General features: G+C 36.6%; 1 protein-coding gene across 1 annotated transcript in view; it reads right to left on the bottom strand.

Moving 5' to 3' along the window:
- KCNU1 (potassium calcium-activated channel subfamily U member 1) overlaps positions 1-23,626 on the bottom strand; it is a 119,587-nt gene that overhangs the window by 93,925 nt on the left and 2,036 nt on the right. The window contains exons 2-7 of the mRNA XM_074331502.2: positions 22,731-22,850; positions 8,455-8,516; positions 7,246-7,336; positions 5,637-5,748; positions 4,616-4,691; positions 3,150-3,225 (exon numbers count right to left, since the gene is read on the bottom strand). Of these exons, the coding sequence (XP_074187603.2) occupies positions 3,150-3,225; positions 4,616-4,691; positions 5,637-5,748; positions 7,246-7,336; positions 8,455-8,516; positions 22,731-22,850 (537 nt within the window). The remainder of the gene's footprint in view (positions 1-3,149; positions 3,226-4,615; positions 4,692-5,636; positions 5,749-7,245; positions 7,337-8,454; positions 8,517-22,730; positions 22,851-23,626) is intronic.

Below are 23,626 nucleotides of genomic sequence, written 5' to 3'. Positions count from 1 at the left end.
CCCACTCCGCAGCACCTCTCTAAGAAATGGAAGACTTCTGCCATTCTACTTGTCCAGTCTGCTCTCCTCTTAACCGTGTTAGTATCAACTACTCAGTCCCAGATGAGAAGTACATTAAAGTCAAAATAAAGGATTATGGACCAATGCTAAGATACTGAATATTTACCTATTCTTAACTCCCTATTTCAAAACTGAATTTATATGGTTTTACACTTTATGTTTCAATTTTAGATTGGATATGCTAGGAGGAGGAGGATATAAGGACATTCGGTCACTACTCTTACCTCCTCATCGTTCGTATTTTTATATTAGTTTTACATTGTACATAATGTTCCAGTCTGTAATCATAATTCTCTTGATTATGCCTTAGTCCTATTTTAAATTCATTCAGTAATCACCGCCACTAATTTTTATCATGGATTTCTCATTCTTGAGTTCTTAGTTCTGATTCATCCCCTTTATGGCTGTATTTTATCATCAAGATCCATTTTTAAAAGGGGCTCATGGGTGCTAGTTTCTCTTGCATGCTTTAAATGAGAGGATGGGTTACATACAAACTTTCCAGACACTGCTGTATCATCATCCTGCATTGATTGATGTTGCCACGAAATCTGAGGCTAGTTTGATTTTTTCTCCCTTTTATAGACTTTGTTTTGTTCTGATTGTATTCTATCCTTATCCTCAAAAGTCAGTAAACTACTCCAAAATATGGTTGGAATAAATAATTTAGGGTCATTTTCCCTGAATTATGGCATATCCTTTAATCTAGAGATTCAAACTTTTATTTTAGGCATTTTTTCCTGGTGCCATTTATTGTGTCCTTTTCTTCAGGAACATTAATTTTACAGCATGCTGAAGCGATATTGCCCATCTTTCATGTTTCTTCTTAACAACGATTTGTCTTTGTTCTTTTCTACATCAGGGCTTTTGCTTCAATCATGCCCACTATATTTCCGAACATGTTTTTTTCACATTTATTACATTTTGGTTGCCCCTAATGTGGTTTTCAGCTGTATAATACCTTTTTTTTCTTTTTTCTCTGATATCTTTTAGCCCATTTTCAACTCCTGCTACTGTTTAATAATCTTTTATGTAAAATGTTATATATTGTGTTTGAATTATCATTTTCCATTTTTAAAGTTTTTCATTTGTATTTCTTCTTAAATATAGAAGGCTTTTTCTTAAATTTTCCTTTGTTTCTTTGTGCGAATTATCTTGTAATTGTTGTTCTTATAACTGTTGTATTATGGTACTGTTGTAATACTGTTGTCTCTTGGCTCTCCGTCATGCCCTATTGTTATTTCTGGCAGAATTTAAGGATAGGCACTATATTGATTACTTTCTTGTTGATACTCACCTTTAAATGGTATCAACTTTTAGCTGAAGGGCAGTGTGTGTATGGGAAGATAGTAGGTTGGGGCAATCATAGCTTTTATTTTGGCTTGCAATTTCAAATGTCCTCTGCTATTTTCTTTGCTGTGGGATATAGCTCTTCTAGGTTTTTAACATTCCAGATATTGGTGTGACTCAAAGTGGATCCCTTTAAAAGTCACAAATCTCTTTGTCTAGATGACTAGATGTCCAACAAGGGCACATATTCACATGCTTAGAAGGGTCAATCAAAAGACTTCCATGATTCAAATAAGCCTGGCAGACACTGTGTCCAACCCAGCACCACACGCTATTTACAGGAAGCAGCTAGTCTTCGACTAGGACTGTTGGTGGCCTTGGGAGAGTGGGTTGCCAGAACCCTGTATTTTCCCAAAGAATCCAGAAATCTGAGTTTTTATGTGAGTTCTCCACAAAAGTTAGCAAGCAAGAAAAAAGAAATTAAAATACAAACATAATTATGTCAAATAAAATATGCCTATAGGCCACATTCAGCATGAGAGCCCCTCATTGTGGCTATTGAAGGCAAAAAAGCCCTGTTACTATGGTGTTTGCCCCAAAATAAGACCTAGCTGGACGATCAGCTCTAACGTGTCTTTTGGAGCAAAAATTAATATAAGACCCAGTCTTATTTTACTATAAACCTGGGTATAATATAATATAATATAATATAATATAATATAATAAATACCGGGTATAACATAACATAACATAACATAACATAACATAACATAACATAACATAACACTGGGTCTTATATTAATTTTTGCTCCAAAAGACGCATTAGAGATGATTGTCCATGTAGGTCTTATTTTCAGTGAAACACGGTATGGTTTCTCCTTTAGCGTTTTCTTTCCTACCATTCTGTGATGGCCAACAGGCAGGCCCATGCCCCTAGGTCCAATCCCCTGGATCTAGGGTCCTGCCTTTATTGCTGTGACACTTTTTTTCAGGGAAATCTCTCTTGCTTGAGTGCTGAGAAAGGATATGACTACTGTCAGATGTCTTGAAGGTTCATGGCAAAGTTTGCGTTTGGTGCCTGACATTTTTCTTTTTTCTTATTATTGTTTTAATTAATTTTGAGAGGAGTCATGTGAAAAAGACTTCTATATTTTTTCTGTTTTGCTTTTCTCATAGTTCTGTGCAGACTTTTTAACATCCCATTTCAATTTCTGCATTTTCTAATGACTGCTCCTCACCTGTCCTCACGCAATTAAGTCTAGGATTTTCTTTCTTATTGTATTGCTGATTCATATGGGCTAAAAACTAGCCTGTCCTCTAGGCAATAGGGGCAGCTATGCATACAGATCAATTTTAGGAGAACCAAGAAAGCCCCCACAGCTCCCCTTTGCAACTCAGGAACACTTCCCCAACAATTCTCCAGCTTTTGTAAGTGTGAAATTCTCTCCTTGGCTTCATACATTGGACTCTACATTATTTCTTTAAATGCTGAAACCCTTGTGATGATATAGTGATAAATTTTACCTATTGCTTATACCTTTGAAGGGACAGCTTATTAGATCCTTCTCTAAGAGCAGAATTTGAAAGCTGGAAGAAGGAACAGAGATACTTTGAGTGTAGGAGATACATATTCATATTTGTCAGTAATATGAGGGTGCAAAATACCCAGAAAAGGGAAGCAAAAAGATAAACTTCACATTAGTTAAAATGATGGAGACAGGAGTTCCGAAGGATTACCTCCATTTGGTAAAGACCTTTATGCTGACAGGCGACATCAGCGATTTTGGTGAGATACTTACCAGGTGAATGAATCCTGCAGCCGTGAACCAAGTACTGAGCACTATTGATAACAGTTTGGAAAACTTCACTGCATTGCTAGAGGAAGAAAGACAAAGAGCTGTCAGGTTCTGACAGGTTCCAGAACAACACAAATACCTCACCCTCTAAAATCTTGCTACTCCAAGTATGGTTCACGGACCTGAAGCAGTAATACACTTACTTGGCAGGGTATCAGAAATGCACATGCCAAGTTTCAGCCCTGATCTACAGATCTGCAGTGTTACAAGATCCTCTGCTTGATTTGTATACATATTACTTTGAGCAGCTCTAAAACACACACTTCTTCAAAAAGCTTAGATTTTGCTGTGATATCCACTAGCCTGATATTATATTACTTTTAAAATATTACGTGTCATCATAAAATAAATTTAATAGACTGCTATATTGACTAAAGTAAGAGTACGAAATGCAGTGTCTTGGGAATGCAGAATGGGCTTCCAAAATGAAATTGTGAGTAGATCACAGAAAGGTAGTCTCATATTGCTAACCTCAGACGAGGATCTCTGACAAGCTCCTGCCTACTAAATAAAGCCATTGAGTTTAGAAATCTCTGTGGTTTTCAGGCAGGACCACCTGTCACACAAGAATAGTGCTTTCCGATCTCAACTTCTCCATCATGCATAAACATTAACAAGGAAATCCACCTGGTCTGTAATATTTAGTGCTTTTAGTGAGAACGTAGAGGTATAGTGATTTTGAGAGGGCAACATAAGTCCAAACTGCTTCAAACTTTAGAAGTATTCCTGCTCAAAGGTAGTTTGGATTTGTTTGTTTGTTTGTTTGTTTTTCTTGAGACATTGGGTGGCTCTATTTATGTAAGCAATATGCTGTTTTCCCGAAAATAAGACTGAGCTGGACAATGAGCTCTAATGCGTCTTTTGGAGCAAAAATTAATATAAGACCAGGTATTACAATATATTATATTAATTTTTGCTCCAAAAGACACATTAGAGGTGATTGTCTGGCTCGGTCCTATTTTCGGGGAAACACGGTAAGTTCACTGCTGACACTGGCACCTTTCATGCTCAGACGAATTGTCTTACATTCCTAGCTAGGAAACGCATGATCCATAATAGCAAATGTATAGAATCAAAGCCTCTGACTTGCTTTGATTTTCCACTTGGCTGGTGGTGTGGTTGGGGGTGGGGGGAGGGAGGAGGGATTAAAGCTTAAATGCACTTACACTGTAGTTCTACAAAACAAAGACGAACAAAACCTTCAAAATGATTGCAAACTTTACAGCCAATGTGTGATGTTAATACAAGGGGGAAAAGTGAGTGAATAATATCTGGGGAGCTGCAGGATTTCCTGACTTTTGCACTGAAATTCTGATGAGAAATGAGTTGAATGGAAGGTTCCGCTAACATTTCCATTTCCTACTCCAAACCAGTGAGTGAGTAGTACTCCAGGCAGGGCTCGCATTTACCTGGTCTTGATGGCTCTCAGAATTTGCAAGATTTGAGGGAGTTCTAGCAGCCGCAAAGCTCTTAAGAACCTCAAACCTACAAAGCAATTGAAAGGAGAAAGCTGCCAAAAGAGAGCGTGACTCCAGGGATTGGTCTGAATTACAACATATTTAGGACTGCTTATAATCTTTCTCTTCCTGAAATGCTCAACTATAATATATTATAATATCATAGGTTAAAGAGCATGTGCTCTAGCTCAAATCAGGGTTCTGATACTTAATAGCAGTTATAATCTACAGCAATCCCTTCAACTTCTCTAGTGCCTCATCTGTAAAATGGGAATTCGAATAGTACCTATCCCATAAGGATGTTGAGATAATATATAGCATATCATAAGCACTACTCACATTTTACACTTGGTTGCCCCTACTTTAGACTGGAGAGCAAATTATCCATAAACCACTTAAACGCCTGACTATAGAATTTCTATGATGTACTCCTCAGTGGTTGTATAATGCTTTATATTATGTAGTTAGATAATAATGATGGCAAGGAATATTTTGTAGATTATAAATAACAATATAAAAATATGTAAAAACTGGTAACAGCCACATAACACCCATGCAATGTCAATCCATCCTTTTTAAAGACTAAGTACTAATTAAATAAATCTCTAGCATGTCACGGCATGTCTGGATATGATGATTTATATCTTTTAAAGCCCAAGGGAGGCTTTTCATCTCTCCCAGCCCGTGTGGGTTAGCAGCATAAAGGTACCACAGGGGAGTAGGATGCAGGGTCTTGCCTCTCAAGTTGTGAATGAGCCAGTCCAGTAACAATAAACAAACACTGACACCTACTGTGCATCAGGCACATCGCATTGCTACCAGGTACTGAGGGGGAAAAACGGGTTCTGAAACTACATTACAAAACCTTACAATTACAGTGAGGAAGTTTTTTAAAAATGGCATTTAGGCATTAAAGGAAAATGAAGGATACTTATGAATGAATGTGGAGGCTTTTCTTAGAGAATATACTCACCTAGCCAATTACTCTTCAAATAATAAGAAATAAAGGTCGGTGGGATGGTAAAGATGTCTACAATTGAATTCATTTCCAACCAGAACTTGATCTTGTCACTAGCAGCCAAAAACTATGAAATGGAAACAAAAGAGCCCAAATTCTGTTACCCTCAAGAATTTTAAAGTGAACACGAGAGTGGCTTTATTCATCTACACTTCATTTATCAACTGAAGATTTGATCTCATTCTATTATATACATACACATACATATATTTATATGACCACACAGGTGAATATATATATATATATATATATATATATATATATATATATATGTAGATATAAAGATCGTACCTTTAGTAGGTGTTCAGTAAATGAACACTAACCCATTTTACTTACTCGATTTTAACTCTCACACTTCAGAATAAACACTTTGACCTTCCTGCTATTCCTAGAACTTTCTGACATATACTAGGGGTGCCAAAAAATGTATACATATTTTAAGAAAAGAAGAAAACTGTATTAAAATTATATATAATTACATAGGTAAAAGAGCCTATTTGTGAGCAATGAGGACACATAATTTAGGATGGTCTTCAGTGGAAAAGGTACAGCTGTCTAGAAGTTTGGCTGGTCAAGGCCTGTGTTTATGAACTTTCCTATTAAGATACAGAAAGCAGGCATTTCCAGAAGTGAGAATCTGCTGTTAAAAGGTTTTGAGGGTCAGTGTGGTCAGAGTAAGTTCTGAAGGATGGTCATAAAAATACATTATATATACAGAGGGTCCCCCAAAAATGTATACACATTTAAAGAAAGGAAAACTGTATTAAAATTGTAATACTCAATATATACTGATAACAAAAGATGAATACAAGTCAAGTTTGACTTCTGCAATCACAAGAGGTGCTCAAAGTGGTTACCTTCAGCGTCCAGACACTTCTGATTATGGTGAACTACTGCTTGAATAACGTTGACCAAAGTGTTCACTTGTATAGATTTTTTTGGCACCCTGTGTGTGTGTGTGTGTGTGTGTGTGTGTGTGTATCATATATATATATATATATATATATATATATATATATATATATATATATATATATATATATATATGTCTCATACAAACATGGGATAAATACATCTACATCTAGATCTAGGAGGGGCCCTCAATAAATGTCTGTAGAATGAGAGAACTATTTAAAATTATGGGTGTAACAAAAATAAAACAAAGATATAAAAATATTTTACATAGTTGTACAGCACATGTGCCATCAGTGGAGCCAATGACATTTTCAGAGGCTTGTTATTCAGGTTCTGCTAACTTGTGATTATTAATAAAGCTTTCTCAGTGGTAGGTCAGAAGCCAATAAGGAAGACAGTGTGACAGGGTGATGATATTTTAAAAAGGAACCATTTTCATTTGTGTTGAAATTTTTGGTCTGGCTTACAGTTTCAAGCACAGGAGAGAGAGTTATTATGTCTTAATACACATTAAACGATTTATGGCACAGACCCTCTACCTTTAAAGCCTGAAAATATAGGCTAATTGCATAACCAAGGTACACACAGATCTCTTTATGTTGCTCTTGTTGTGTTTGTCTGTTTATTCCCACTTTTAATAGGTACTTACTCTCAATCCAAAATAGAAACTAAAGAAAGCATTGAAAGTCAAATCAACAGGGATGGTTTTGTCTTGGTATGAAGAACAGCTTCCAACTGGGCTGGAAAAGAAACAAAGGCAGTTTATAAAGAGGTACATTTTTAAAAGCTATGCCTATAGAGGACCAAATAAAGAGAAATGGTAAGCATTCTTTTTTTTTTTTTTTTTACTTATTCACCATGAATGGTCAATCCAGACACTAAGTTCCCATCTCAAGGAAATTTCTTTTCCCTTGGAAGCGTGAATAAAACCACTAGACTGTGCATTGAGTTGAAAATAACAGGAAAATACTTGTTTTTCCTTCCATAGAATTTATTGCTTCTGTTTCTGTTTTATCAATGTGGATTCAGAGGCCTAGAGGTTATGTGGCTCTTCTTCGGTTTGCACAACCACCTACCCAGCTAGGACATTTCAACTCCTGTACCTTTCTGATATAGAGTTACTCCAGATCAAGCAGACTGATCTAAGCCAAATTCAAAGAAATTTTTCTGAAAGATCAGTAAGGAATTCACAAAGCAAAGACTACTAGTTCTACTAGAATCTCTAAAGCTGCGTGACTTTTGTGGCCTTGCAATCTCAAGTTTACCTTAGCTGGAAATCCAAGGTAATTCCCAGAGGGTCAGCATAAAATTCAGATTAAGTTGGATTGTGTCCAAGAAACTGTCCTCACTTTGGCAAAGAAGAGAGGAATACCTTCAGAGATGAGCACATAATAATTTGCTCCTTTATCCCAGATGAGGTCTATCATTTTCCTTTCCCCAAACCACCCAAAGTTGTTTGAAACCCATGAGAAAACCTGAAATGACTACACAACTTCTGCTTCAACATGTAAAGAAACCAAAGCATATAAAGCCCTCACAAGTGGTCCAAGGGAGGAGATGGCAGCTGGAAGCTTGAAGTCCCAGAGATTTGAGAGTAGATCTGTGCATGGCACCCAGCCCATAGCAAGGAAGCATAGCAGGATGCAGAGGCAATTCATGCTTTTTTGCTTGTTTAGGTTGTTTTTGGGAGTTGCTTTTAGTGCTTCCTGTAGGGAACTAAACACTTATCCTTTTTTTAATGAGCTTGTGTCTTTGAATGTGTTTGAAAGTATACTAACAATTTTTCCTGACAGAAAATTCCAAATTAGCTGGCAACCTAATGATACAACAAACAAAGGTGACTAGGGATTGTACTCACTCAGTAGAGTTGATAAAATAGATTATAAGAGACCCGATGCTTAGTACAAAGACAAGGATCACCTGGGGAAAAAAAAAAAAAGAGACAAATGTACAAATCCATTTTATTGACACAAATATACATGAATAAATAAACCAATAAAATAGTGTTTTCTGTTTTTACCTTGTCTATGTATGTGTAGCCATTTTTTCAAACATTCATTTATAAACATTCATTCATTCATTCTTGGACTTTTACTGGGTAGTCAATAAATGAACATGTGCCCACCCATTTTACTTACCTAATTTTAACTCTCCTGCACTTCATAACAAAGAGTTTGTCCTTCCTGATGCTCCTAAAGCTTTCTGATCTCAAGAAGTCTTATCATTTATTTATTCATTCACTCATCAAACATTTATGAAGAGTTTAATATTTGTTATGCACTTTATTCCACGCTAGCAAATGAGGGCTACTGCATATAGACTCTGGAGTTGACTTGCCCATGATAGTGTAGAAGAAAGAGAACCAAACGTGTCCATCTAAAAGATGGTCAGAATTTTGACAGGAGGGAAAGTGCCACAAGTAAGAAAAAGAAAATGAGTGCTTTTAACCTGCCAATGTATCTGATCTATAAAATGAGCAGATCTTGGAGAATATAATTAGAAATTTATCCATTCAAAACACTCAGTGCATTTGGATGAAATCTTTTACAGCCCCCATGATTTTCAGGTCACCTTAAGAAACTGAATATTTCTCCAGCTATTACTCATTTCCAAACCATTTGTTTCTTTAATAGGTTCAGTCCAGAGTAGTACTAATAATACTAATGATAAAGTGGAATTTTATTTATAATTAAAGCTTTACTCCCTTCCAGCTCAGGTGTTCCTTGGGCAGATTACCTGTATTGGAAAGGGGGTCAGTTTCTTATCTAGTAATCCCCTTTAAGGTTTTTTTTCCCCTAGTTTCCCACTGACTAGGCTACCTCTGGCCTCTCCAGAAAGGTAGGTGAGTGCTTCTTGGGGAGAAGTGTTTCATTACTCTTTGGAGATCCCAGTTCAATTCATATTCAAATTCAACAAGTATCATGACCCAATAATTATTTCAGTGATTAGGATACATCAGTGAATCACAAACGAGTATACAAAGGTCCCTGCCTTTATGGAACTTACAGTCTAGATAATAGATAGGTAATTAATAAGTAACCTATACAGTATGTTAGAAGATGTTATGGTATCTTCTAAGATATATACTAGGAAAATAGAGGGAAGTTAAGGGGATCAGAAACTCAAATGGAAGGGCAGAAGCATTGCAGTCTCATTAATATTTAATTGTTAAGTGTCCCATTTGTGGTTCCCTTGAATTGGGTGAAAGCATGTTCTCTCATTGGTTGCTCACAAATCTTTTCTAGGTACACCTTCTAAGTACACTCCTATACTCTGTTGGAATCCTTACCCTCCAGATGCCATCTTGAGCAATTAAGAGAAGATTCTCTCATGGCATCCACATCCGGACTATGGGCCAGCTCAAGTATTCTTTGCCATCGCAGAACTGGAAGGATAGACTATCTCCATTGTGACAACTTCTCTGGCATGGAGCAGCTAGCGGGATGGTCCTTCATTACAAATGAGCCAGATGTTAGACCTCTGTGATCCCAAAGTTCCAAGGGATGCAAACTGAAATTTCTGAGTGGTCTCTCTTAAGCCACTTTTCTTAGGCTTGACACAAGAGGAAAGCACTCCCACACCTCTGCCACAACAGAGCTTGTTCCAAAAACCTCTTCTCTTCCCAACTTACCCTAATTTACATTTGATGGGGTAAGATACTAAGAGTTTCAACTGATTTTCTTCCAACTGCTTTGTAAGTGGCAGTGTTGTAGTTTACTTAAAATGTGGGAGTTGTTACTGGCATCTATTTCCTTGGGGTTTCAGCTCTTACTATGTGTTCCATTTTAACATCTAAAATAAGTGCCAATGAGATATTACTAAGTTTGTGGGTCTCATGGAGATATTCAGTTAGAAATGTAATCCAAAGTTCAGAGAAAATGTTGGGAGTAGATATCAGCAATACTGATAATTATTAATAAATAGTTTTCATGAAATCTTTTTTCTTCTTTTTACATATGACTATTTTTTCTCTCTTACTAAATCTCATATGTGATTCTTCAAATATAAATCACATATTGACAGGCTTTCAGAAAGATGGTGACAGGCCATATATTTACACTCTCCAAACCACAGAAATTAACAAAAGAAATAAAAAAATAGTTTTATTAAAACTAAGAATAATACCAATCTCATGCCACAAACCTAAGGAACATTGTCCAGAAATAATATATAAAAAACAGCAAAATATATACCAAACCAAAAGAAGGCAGTGGGAGCTCAAAGCTTCCACTATTCAGTAAGTCAAGCAGAAATAGGAGATACATGTAAGTCTGAAAGGACCTGTACATTTCTCTTGCATTGGTGGCACAAAATCTAGAAGTGCTGGCTGTTTGGCAGGTGTAGAAAGCTCTCCACCTGAGGTATAGATTGAAAATGGAGCCACAAAGCCAGAGGGCCCTAAAGGAGACACGGAAGCCAAGCACTTGCTAAGGAGGAACTTCTTAGCTAGCAGCAACATTTCTTTTCTCAGAAGCACCTTGGAAAGTGGTCCAGAGAAAAACAAACTGAAAAACTTGAGAACTCATCCAGAGTGAGCCTTGTCTGCAGAGTTGTTGGCTATACTCCAGGTTTGTCTTTGTGGAAAAACACACCAGTAAATTGAGACGTTGAATTTCGCAGTGGGGCTTCAAACCCCCTGTATAGTTAGTAGATAGCTATGGGTGTCTTCAAAATACAAACAGAGGCTAACATAGTTAACAAGGGACATTATGAATACTCCAAATCTTCATTTATGAATATTAGCAGATAATGGAAAATTATCTGTTACATGGGAAGTGTAAGAAAGTTATATGGGAAGACAGTTATACAGGAAGTGTAAGAAAACAGGAGCATCGGTTAGGCAAAATAGATGAAATAACCTCTGATGAAAGAATTAACATAGACTATGTAACTAAACTTTTAAAAATTGTAAGCAGTGTAGCTAGTGAGATTCTAAAAATCTGTTAAATAGTATTGGAGGATTTAAAAGGCATAAAGGGAATATGGGGGTAGCACAGAGGTTGTCACTACAAGAAGCTGCACCCCAACACTGGCTGGGCGATCAACAAAAAGAGGTCAGGATTATCAACATTTCACACCTTACAAGAGGCGTCATTTGGAGTTGCGATTCAGACCTGGGAGGAGGGACCCTGGCTTGGCTGGTAATGGTACTTCTGAAGAGATGCTGTGAGCCTGGTCCTGGCAGTGTGGGGAAGAAACTAGAAACAGGATCTAAGTACGTTTACAGGAGCAAACAGCTATTGACTAGGTGAGGTTGAAAATACAGATGCAAAACACAGAATGGGCTGTTCACTTCTCGTCCTATAGGCTTCCTTTCTCCTCTTGTACCCACTGTTAGCAGAGCCTAACTATGAGCATCAGAGAGCTGGCAAGAGACATGTAATTGCTGAGTCCTGGCCTCACATCACAAGGCAGAAGACAGCTTGAATTTGGAGCTAAGACACCTTAGTATCTAGCACGTGGCCTTAAGTGCTAGAAGACACTGAAAGAGCGCTTACAGGGATTTCTTGTCAAGATGGTGGAATAGGTAAAAACTGGGTTTTCCTTCTCTCACAACCACATTAATATTACAACTAAGCTACAGAACAGCCATCATTGAGAATTGCCTAAAATTTAGCTGAACTGAAGTCCTACTTCTAAGCACATACATACGAAGTCACCTTGAGACTGATAGGAGGAGCAGAGATGTTGAAAGGTGTGGCCATTATAAATTGGAAGGCATATCTTGGCTGCAATAGTCCCCCTGGGAGCAGCAAGGGGTCCTAATCCCACACTGAGCTTCCCAGCCAAGGGTTCAAGTAAAAGGGAGAGAAGTCCCCATAACTTCTGGCTATAAAAACCAGCAAATATTGTGTCTGAGTGAGACAGGGAGTGGCTAGAGTCCTAGGTGCTCCCCTTAAAGGGCCCACATACAGACTTACTCGCTGATGGACTCACTCACTCTGAGCTCCAGCACTGCAGCGACAACTCGAAAGGTGCCAGAGACACATGCGAACAAACTGAGATGTCTGGCTTTGGACAAGGGCTGGAGGGGCAGCATTCTCACAGACAGAAATGCTGGCTGAATCCATTGTACCTTTGTTGAGGCCTCCTCTGTGCCAGTGTGCAGACATAGGAGCGGTCATATCTGAGTCTCCATTAACATGGCTAACACTATTTGATAGCCCTGCCCTGGTGATTCACTGAGACCCCACCCCACCCAACTTTCTGGCACACTCAAGCCACTTCCAGTGGCTTTTCTATACAAACAGCCTATTTTAGTGCATACTGAGGACTTTCCTGAAATTTTGTAAAGAGTCACAAACCCCAAACAAGCAACATCTGATCTGGCCTTGGTGTGTCCCATACCTCTTGCTGAACAGCCCTAAACCCAGCACTAGTGGCAGCTGGCTTTGGGTCACGGCTTGGCTTCTTGAGGCACAAGCCCAGCACAGGTGGTGGCCATCTGAAGATTACTTTGTGGTTCATAACAAGAGGTCCCAGGCAGGGCATAGGCTGCAGCCAAATTTGGCCTGTAGTGGGGGCCCTCTCAGGAGTCTCTGTGGCTGGCACACCTGGTAGCCAGCTTCTGACCAAGCTGGATCATCACCAGTCTGCCTGCAAGGATGACACACTCAAAAACCAGGCTGGACAGGCACCAGAGCTCTGCTAAAGTGAATCCTGCTCCAGAGGGTCAGCCCCCTGCACCATAGCTCCTTCACTGTAATCATGGCCAGTCCACACAACCAATCAGCCTGAGGGTCAATCCCTTCCATAGATGTACAATCAACAACCAGGGCACAACTGCAACAGGATGATACACACAGCTCACCTGGAGCACCCAGCTAAGATGACTAAGGAGATTACACCACTGGGCCCCACAGCACACCTACTACATAAGGCCACTCTACTAAGACTGGGAGACGTAAGACCCCCCCCAAACTAATACATAGAAACAAACACAGGGAGGCAGCCAAAGTGGGGAAACAAGGAAACATATCCCCAATAAAATAATAGAACAAAGCTCCAGAAAAAGAACTAAACGAAATGGAGACAAGCAATATACCAGACACAAAGTTCCTAACACTGGTAATAGGATGCTCAGTGATCTCAGAGATAACTTTAACAAAGAGATAAGAAACATACACATGGAGATAGAAACCATAAAAAAATCCAGTCAGAAATAAGGAATATAATAACTGAAATGAAGATTATATTAGAGGGAATCAAGTAGGTTAGATGAAGCAGAGGATCAAGTCAGTAATTTAGAAGATAAGGTAGCAGAAAACATCCAAAAAGAACAGCAAAATGGAAAATAACAAAGTATCCACAAAAATGAGGCTAGTTTAAGGTACCTCTGGGACAACATCAAGCATACCAACATTTGCATCAGAGGGGTACCAAAAGGGGAAGAGAGACAGCAAAGAACTAAAAACCTATTTGAAGAAATAATGATGAAAAACTTCCCTAAAACTCCCTGGTGAAGTTCCTGCAAACCCAGGAAGTATAGAGTCCCAAACAAGATAAACCCAAAGACGCCCACACCAAGATACATCATAATTAAATGCCAAAGGTTAAAGACAAAGAGAGAATCTTAAAAGCACCAAGAGAAAAGCAGTTTGTTACCGACAAGGGAGCTCCCATGAGACTGTCAGCTGGTTTCTCAAGAAACTTTGCAGACCAGAAGGGATTGGCATGAAATATTCAAAGTGAAGAAAACTTAGGACCTACAACCAAGATTACTCTACCCAGCAACCTATCATTTAACATCAAAGGACAGATAAAGAACTTCCCAGACAAGGAAAAGCTCAAGGAGTTCATCACCACCAAACCAGTATTGCAAGGAATGTTAGAGGGAATTCTTTAAGATGGAAAAAAAAAAAGATGTGAATAATAAAATGGCAATAACTACATATCTATCAACAATTGCTTTAAATATAAATGGACTAAATTCTCCAATCAAAAGATAGAATGGCTGAACAGATTAGAAGAGAAGACCCTTACATATGCTGCCTACAAGAGACTCACTTCTGAACGAAAGAAACACACAGACTGAAAGTAAAGTTATATATAGAAAAGGATATTTCATGAAAATGGAAACAAACAAACAAAAATATGGAGTAGCAATACTTATACCAGACAAAATAGACTTTAAAACAAAGGCTGTATCAAGAGACAACGAAGGACCCAGTAATTCCACTTCTGGGTATTTATTCAAAGACACCCAAAATGCTACTTCAAGGGGACGTGTGCATCCATATGTTCATTGTTGCATTGTTTACAATGGCCAACATGTAGAAGCAGGCTGGGTGTCTGTTGATGGAGGAATGGATAAAGAGGAGGTAGTACATATACAATGGAATATTGCTAAGCCATGGAAGGGAATGGCTTCTTGCCATCTGTGTGGTATGTATGGACCTGGAGGGTATTGCACCGAGTAGAGTATGTCAGACAGAGAAAGACAGATGTAAAGCAATTTCACTTATAAGTAGAATCTAAAGAACAGAATAAACAAACAAACAAAATAGGAAAAAAAAAACATAGATATTGAGAACATTTTGATAGTTACCTCATGTGGGGGTTGGAGTGGTGGGTGAAAAGGGAGAAGGGATTAAAAAATACAAATTGGTTGTTACTATGTAGTCATAGGGAGGTAAAGTAAAGCACAAGGGATATAGTCAATAATATGGTAATAACTATGTATACTGCCAGGTGGGTACTAGACTAGTCAGAGGGATCAATTCTTAAAGTATATAAATGCCCCACCACTATGCTATACACTTGAAATTAATATGGAATGTCAAAAAAAAAAAAAAGGAGAAGAAAAAGAAACAGCATTTATAGAGATTTTAGACAAAAAAGGATTACAAGCCAAGAACTCTATACCCAGCTAAACTGTTCTTCATTTCTTTCTTTCTTTTTCTTTTAATTAAAGTTTATTGGGGTGACAATTGTTAATAAAGTTACATAGATTTCAGGTGTACAATTCTGTATTACATCATCTATAAATCCCATTGTGTGTTCACCACCCAGAGTCAGTTCTCCTTCCATCACCATATATTTGATTCCCTTTACCCTCATCTACCACCCTCCTTTCCCCTTACCCTCTGGTAACCACTAAACTATTGTCTGTGTCTATGAGTTTTTGTTTCTTGTTTGTCTTGTTCTTTTGTTGTTTTTGGTTTACATACTACGTATCAGTGAAATCATATGGTTCTTTGCTTTTTCTGTCTGACTTATTTCTCTTAGCAGTATAATCTCAAGATCCATCCATGTTGTCACAAATGGTCCTGTTTCATCTTTTCTTACTGTCAAATAGTATTCCACTGTGTATATATACCACAACTTCTTTATCTATTCATCTATCGAAGGACATTTTGGTTGTTTCCATATCTTGGCCACTGTAAATAAAGCTGCAATGAACATTGGAGCACACGTGTCTTTATGGGTAACTATTTTCAGATTTTTGGGTAGATATCCAGGAGAGGGATTGCTGGGTCATATGGTAATTCTATTTTTAATTTTTTGAGGAACCTCCACACTGCTCTCCATAGCGGCTGCACCAGTCTGCATTCCCACCAACAGTGTATGAGGGTTCATTTCTCTCCACAGCCTCTCCAACACTTGTTACTATTTGTCTTGTTGATGATAGCCATTCTAACTGGGTGAGGTGATATCTCATTGTGGTTTTTATTTGCATTTCTCTGATGATTAGTGATGTTGAGCATTTTTTCATATGTCTATTTGCCATTTGTATATCCTCTTTGGAGAAATGACTCTTCAGGTCGTCTGCCCATTTTTCAATTGGGTTGTTTGTTCTTCATTACTGAGAGCAAGATAAGAATCACTTTGGGATGTTCAAGCATTCAAAATGTATACTATCCACACTTTCCCTTGCGAATGAATAAGGGACACACTCAACAACAACAAAAAAAAATTCAGAAAGATAAAATGTGTTATGTGAGAAAAAGTGGTACCTAAGGAAAGGTAAAAATAGTGTAATTTTTAACCCTAAAACAAATATAAGAATAAAAGGTATATATATATAAAAGCAAACAAGTAAACCACAATTATAACCTAGAACTGAGTGTTCAGATTAGTCCAACAGTTTCTGGAAGGAAGGAGGGGTGGTGTGGAGGAAAGACATACCAAAGATCCCATGCAAGAACAGAATATAGATATAAAACATGCAGAGATACATGGAGAAATATATAATAGAAAGTTTGTTTTGACTTAGACTTACCTAAGGTAACTATGATATGCTATTAAAAATGGAATTATTCAAGTCAAAGATGCAAGAAAATAAATGAAAGTAATAACAAGAAACAAATCAGAAATGGAAATGTCAGCCAAAGATCAGTGCTTAATATACTCTGATTGGTTTACATGTATCATCATATAACATATCATTCTTCCTACAATACTTTACAGGATGTTACTCACATTATATGAATGAAATCCAATTTACAAAAATTAACTTCTCCAAGATTAACAGTAGGAAATGGAGGAGCCAATGTTTGAGTCCATGTCTCTCAAAATTTACATTTATCATGTAATGTTTCCTCTCCAGTAAGATAAGAAACTAAGACTGTGACAGCTTTTACTTGTCAACTGAATACCCATTCTCTCCTTTTTAACTAATAGATATTGCATTTGTTTTTTTTTAGGCGACTGACATTAGACATTCTATTATGCAGCAAATTCAATCTCTAAATATTATAAGGACCAATAAAATAGATCACCATAAGGAGAATAATTAAATTCCCCAGTAATTAACAAATACATATATTTTTAAGTTGATAAAAGGACAAAATCCAACTACATAAGTTTATAAGAGATATGTTTGACAGAAAGATTGAAAGAGAACTGGGCAAAGACATCCCAATGAAGTATGAGTAAAATAAAAACAATGTTACATTCTAAAATATTCCAGCCAAAATAAAAAAAAGAGGAACCACTAAATGTGACAAAAATGGATATTTCATATTGATTAAAGGCACAATCAGCCAAGAGGTCGTTATAGGTAACTAATTGATGTTATATAAAATACATAATTCCAAATCTGTTGGAAATGCAAGACATTTGATAAAACTATAAAATCATAAATGAAAAATTTTTGACCTGCCCCTTTCAATCACTCAGCAAATAATTAAGAATATGGAAAATACGTATAACATAATTAATAGTGCTTAGATATCAAATAGATAATACTGCACATATTCTTCAATAAGTCCATTAAGTAGTAATAAAAATTGATCATGTACTAGGCAACAAAGAATTTCCCCATAAATTCCATAAACTAGAAATCATTAAGGCTGTGATATTCTTGGTCCATAAATTTTACCAAAGTAAAAAAGATAGCCACTCTATCCAGAAGAAAATAAAAGCACACTACATTCCTCTCAATAGATCATGTCTCAAGTAATTTAAATTTAAATTTAAAACAACCTAAAGATCAATTATGCATTAATAAACATAAGAACTTTACTTGCCAAAGTCTATGTGATATGGCCAAAGTAGTACCCTGAGTTAGGAAGATCTTTATAAATCAAATCACCTGAAGAAGCTAGAAAGATGAGGTCAGCTGACACGAATGGTCAAGGCGAAGTCTGCGCACGCATCGTGGGACCTGTCGCTGGGCATGCGCAATGCAGTCCTGCTCCTTCCAGGCTGAGCCATGCCAGGTGGCGCCGCCAGGGTCCTGAACAGAGAGACCCCAGGCAGACGAGGAATAGAACCCGAAGCCCAATGGCAGAACTGACTCAGAAGGAAGTATGAGCGAGACCTCAGGAAGATTCAGCTCATCACTACCCCAGCGATGAAAATACGTAAAGTGTCTGTTTGAAGACTTAGTGACCAGTCTGGGAGGGAAAAAAATTATTGGCCAGGATCCTCATGGCAAAGAGTCAGGAAGCTGTGAAAAGGAAGTAGTTTGAGAAGTACCGCTTTTCTTCTGCAGAGGAACAGGCAACTGTGGAACAAAACTCCTACACTACCTTCCACTAAACATGAAAAACTATGAGCCTGGGTGGGACCCATCCGCAAGAGTGGCCCTTTCTACCAGGTCCCTGCTGGCCCTTTGGAAATCTTTTGGAACACCCTCCCCCTTCTTCCAATTTGAAGACACAAGATCAGTGGACTAACCTGAATTCAGATCTTATTTTACCTCCAGTGGCTCCATTAGTCATTCATTTTACTACAATACATAAATAACTGCTACAAAGAATAATGCATTTTATTATTTCAAAATTTAAATTTTACACAACTAATTGGGGGAGAAGAGCTGTCTTAAGTTGCCTAAACACTTAAAGAAAATGTGTCCTACAATGTTGAGAATCTGCAGGTTGGAAGGAAGAAACAGTGCATGGAGATGGGGTAAGAAAAAACCTAATTTTTTCCTATGTACTCTTTAATACTTTTTGAATATTTTACCGTGTTCACAAAAAGACAATGTAATCATCCAGAAACAATTATTGTGAATATTGTATTTCCTACCAGCCTTTTCTTTATTCGTATGATAAAGATCTGTAAACTAAAGCATAGTCTCATACTATATAAAAAATTAATTCCTGATACTTGATGGTATGTTAAATATAAAATATGAAATAATGAAATGGAAAAAATAGATGAAGATACATCTCAAGGTGGTACAAAAGGTTTTTTAATATAATCTCATTTTTAACATAGACAATTTTAATTTTAATATTAACATAAAGCATGATGTAAGAGACTGATGATTTCTAGTATGTTTTATGTTTTTCTTTTCTTTCCCTAGAAACAGCATTACATCACAAAAATTAACAAAACCTAGTAAAACAAATTTTTATTTAGTCAATTTTCCCAGTATCATTTTTGAAATATTCTTTCTCATTTCCAAATGAATTGTGATGCTTCCTTGTTCATTTAGTTGTTCTGCATACTAAGATTGGCAACTATTGCTCTAGCTAAGGGTTTATTTTCTTATCTACAGAAGGGATTACACAATTATAGAAAAGATTGCATATTTACAGAAAGGAGTTAAGACAGAATATCAAGACACATAAAGTGCTATATTACCTGAAAAAAAAATAGATACATTTACTAATGATGAACCACAATTTTGATTCTAAATGTTCTAGCCATCATAGCAACAGAGAAACATAGCTCATTATACAATTAACAGCATATACCCCTCCCCCCCCCCAACAATATATTGTTTAGGTCTAGGACGATATTTGGAACTAAATTAAGAAGAAAAATCTCCCACAGATAATTGTAAAACCATGCCTTGTGATAATGAAAACAACAAGCCCATAGAGGTGATTAATACTTTGCCATGTTTTCGAATCTCTAGAAGGTATCCTGTTTTGAAGATAATATTTTTTTCCCTTTGATTATCGGAATTTTTCTTCTCCTCATTTTCCATCTTTTTTTTTTGTTCCCTCCTCCTTTTTCTTTTTGCCTTTTTCACCTTCCTCTCCTAGTGTTCCTCCCCCTTACTTTTCTTCTTCTTGCATTGGGTGGTTGGCCATGAATCCTCCCCCAAAGTATTAAGGACATTAGTCTGTAGATATTTTTGATTTGCTATATTTGGAAGTTTTGATATAGATACTGTGTGTGCCCTCATTGAAAATGAAAAGTGAGTGTTTTCTTTATTTTATTTTCTATGTCCTGGGACTGTTTAATTAGCATCAGAGAAATTCACTCATTGAAGATTTGCTTCATTAGGCCTTGCTGTAGGAGAAGGGGTGGTTTTGGTGACGATAATATAGGTCTTTGACAACATCTTTACTTCTTCCAGATATTTGGTCTGTTTAAGTTTCTTTCTTTTATGGTCAGTTTTAGTAATTTATATTGTCCTAACGAATCATCCATTTTTCAAATTTAATTGCAAATTTATCTTTCAAATTCCTTTTTATCTGTACTTATTTTCTCATTGTAATGTCTTATTTCATATGTATTTATGTTTTTTTCCCTCTTATCCTTGTTTAGGCTAGTTATTGCTTTCTCTATTTTATAGTTTGTTTCAAATAATCAGCTGTTTTATAATTCATTAATTTCTGACTCTTTATACTCTGCTTAAATTTAATAATGTGTTTTCTCTAACTTTTTGAGATTGATACTTAATTCAATGATTTTGGTTACTTTTTATCTAAATAAGTTTTTATTATTATGCATTTAACCCAGAACCACTCCTAACTTATAATTTAGGTGCAGGTGATATGTGGTGTTTTCATTATCTTTACACTTGAAATATACTGCAATTGTTATTTTGATTTCTCTGAGTCATTAAAGAGAAATTTAAAAATTCTTAGCTGTAAGATCTTTGTTTTTGATTCTTTTTTCCCTGAGTTTTTAAATTATTTTCACCTATTCATTGCACTCTGTTCAGTTATTGTCACCTCTCTGTACTTTGTATATTTTATAATTGGGATATTTTTTGTGGCCCAATATATGCTAAATTTTTACAAATATTCCATAGACACTTGTAAGTTTAATTTCTGTTCACAGCATATGGAGTTTGATCATTTCAATCATTTCTCATTAATTAAGCTACTGCGGTCTTATTTATGATCATGATTATGATTATTTTTCTATTTCGTATGTCCTGATATGAGATAAGTGAACTAAAAGTTCCTACTACCTATGTGTTTTTAGTACATTTTAATGTCTTACATTTTTCATTTATTAATTATCTTGAAGTTACATATTTGATATAATGATGTTCATTACGTCATATCTTGGTTGAGGTTGGTTATATTGATCATTACAATGGTTATGTGTTGAATTGTGTCCCCCAAAACATAAGTTGAAGTCCCAAACTTCAGTACCTCAGAAAGTGATCTTGTTTGGAAATAGGGCCTTTGCAGATGTAGTCAGGTTAAGAAAAGGTCATGAGGATGGACTCTGATCCAATATGACTGGTGTCCTTATAAAAAGAGGAAATTTGATAGATGGTATAAGTTCTCTTCTGCCTCAACTCAGTGACTTTAATACTTTATTTCCAGTATTATCGTCATACAGTCAAACATGATTTGAACATTTGAAGAGATCATAACCAAGAAATCTCTGCTATAATCAGAAAGAATCACAAAATCCTTGTCTAACAGGTCATACTGACAGGAATTTCAGAAAAGAAGAGCAAAAATTGACACAGAAGAGAAAGGAGAGGCACATTTCCAGATGACTCAACATTCCCTGCAAACTTTATCAAAGCAATTTTACTTACATATTTCCAAATAAGTTTTAAAAATTAATTATATCTGAATTAAACAACATTAATTGGAAAAGAGCAATGTTTTCACTAATAAACAAAAAGGTAGAGGATAAACTCTAGCTCACACGTCTACTTCCACCATACCACCATCTGATGGCAGTATACTCTCAAATTACAGATTCTGATTTTTAAATTTTTCAAATCAAACTATACAACTGAAATGATGATCAGTGCAATATTCATTTGTAGAGCATCTGCTATTTCCAGACAATAGAATATAAAATTTTCCATGGCATAATCTATTCTTTCAAGGAGCTCACAGTACGCTGGGGAGAGAGGCATATGCACAGATAATTTTAATAACAGTGTTCAATGCACATGACAGAAACTTAGAGACTGACTTTTAGCCGAATGTGGAGATAAGGTAAGATTTCCCCAAGGACGTGATGTCTGGATTGAGCTTTAATATGTCCAAGTTACCCAGATTAAAATAGAAAGTAAAATGATAAATATCATAGAAGAGCAAAAAAGATTCGTTTGTATAATGAAGAAAAGAGGCTATTGAATTTAAAGGAGGGGAAAATAGCTATACATTTCAGGCCAGATAATACGCCAACCAACAACATTTCTTGAACATTTACTATATGCCAGACACCCATACAAGGAGAACAAAATGCATACCACCTTAGCCCTAATAAAGCTTTTCTTCTGGAAGATAGGCTAACAACAAATATAAAATATAATGCTAAGTAATTATATTCACTCCAAAGAAAAAGCAAGCAAAATAATGGATAGAAAGAGTAGACCCGGTGACAGTGGTTGGGAGGCAGTAATATTTTAGATAAGTCCGCCAGGGAACATTAGATGCTTACCTGGGTGATACAATTATATTTACTGACTGTAATCATGCTCATCATGGCGAAAGTTTGTTAGCAAGGTGACAGTGAAAATGTACTTACCAACACTTGCCCCACAATCGTCTGTGCTGAAAGCAGCATTTCTATACGGTCACGAAACACTCCATGGAGGTGGAGACTTTTAAAATGTTTATTACTGACGATCTTTGACAAGATGAGTTTCTATAAGCAACAGAAAGGAATTGAGTGTGAGCTGGATCTCAGAGAAAGTAATCTTTTTTTTACGTTTGTTGATAAATCAGCCCCAAATCACTCCACTTGGTCCAACCCAGGGAACCCTGAAGTTGCTCATTCAGTATTTCATGAGGTGAATTTTACTGGGTTTGCATTTTACAGGTCTTTTGCACAGCTTTTTAACTCAATTCCACAGTCTTCATCACGCCTTTCTCATGTACTCTTAGTCCCAGACCCTTCAAACTGACATTATTATTGTAATGATCAGGATTGGGAGCAGCCTGCGTTTTTCTGCTCTGGGAACAAGTTCTTATGCTTTTTCTGTCAAGATACATGAACAAAGAAAAAAAGATTACAAATTGATTTTTAGGTGATTACTCAAGATTTTTCAGGTGATTACTTTTTTTGAGAGAAAAAGAAGAAGGAAAGATTTAGCAATTTTATGTTGCTTTTTAGTTCCTTATCTGGTTTCATATCCTGCTGAAATTATAATCCTTCCTCATAGTTACAGAATGCCTTTACTTATTACATTTGAAATTTATAATAATACTATGACGTAGATAAAATATGATTGAAACCATTTTATATTGATAAGGAAATCGAGGTATAGAGACATTAAATGCCTTGCCCATGAGCAGGCAATCAGGAAAGTCTAAACTAGCCTCCACGTCTGGTGATGATGGTCTTGAATTACCACCGAGAAAGACACAAGAAAGTTAGAACTTACCACACCATGCTGACTGGACCCTCTGAGTTTTAGAAAA

Source organism: Rhinolophus sinicus, chromosome 16 (genome assembly GCF_057876585.1).
Source record: "Rhinolophus sinicus isolate RSI-liver-muscle chromosome 16, RSI-T2T, whole genome shotgun sequence".
Taxonomy (NCBI): Eukaryota; Metazoa; Chordata; class Mammalia; order Chiroptera; family Rhinolophidae; genus Rhinolophus; species Rhinolophus sinicus.
The sequence above is the reverse complement of the archived record's forward strand: the minus strand, read 5'-3'. Positions and strand labels throughout refer to the sequence as shown.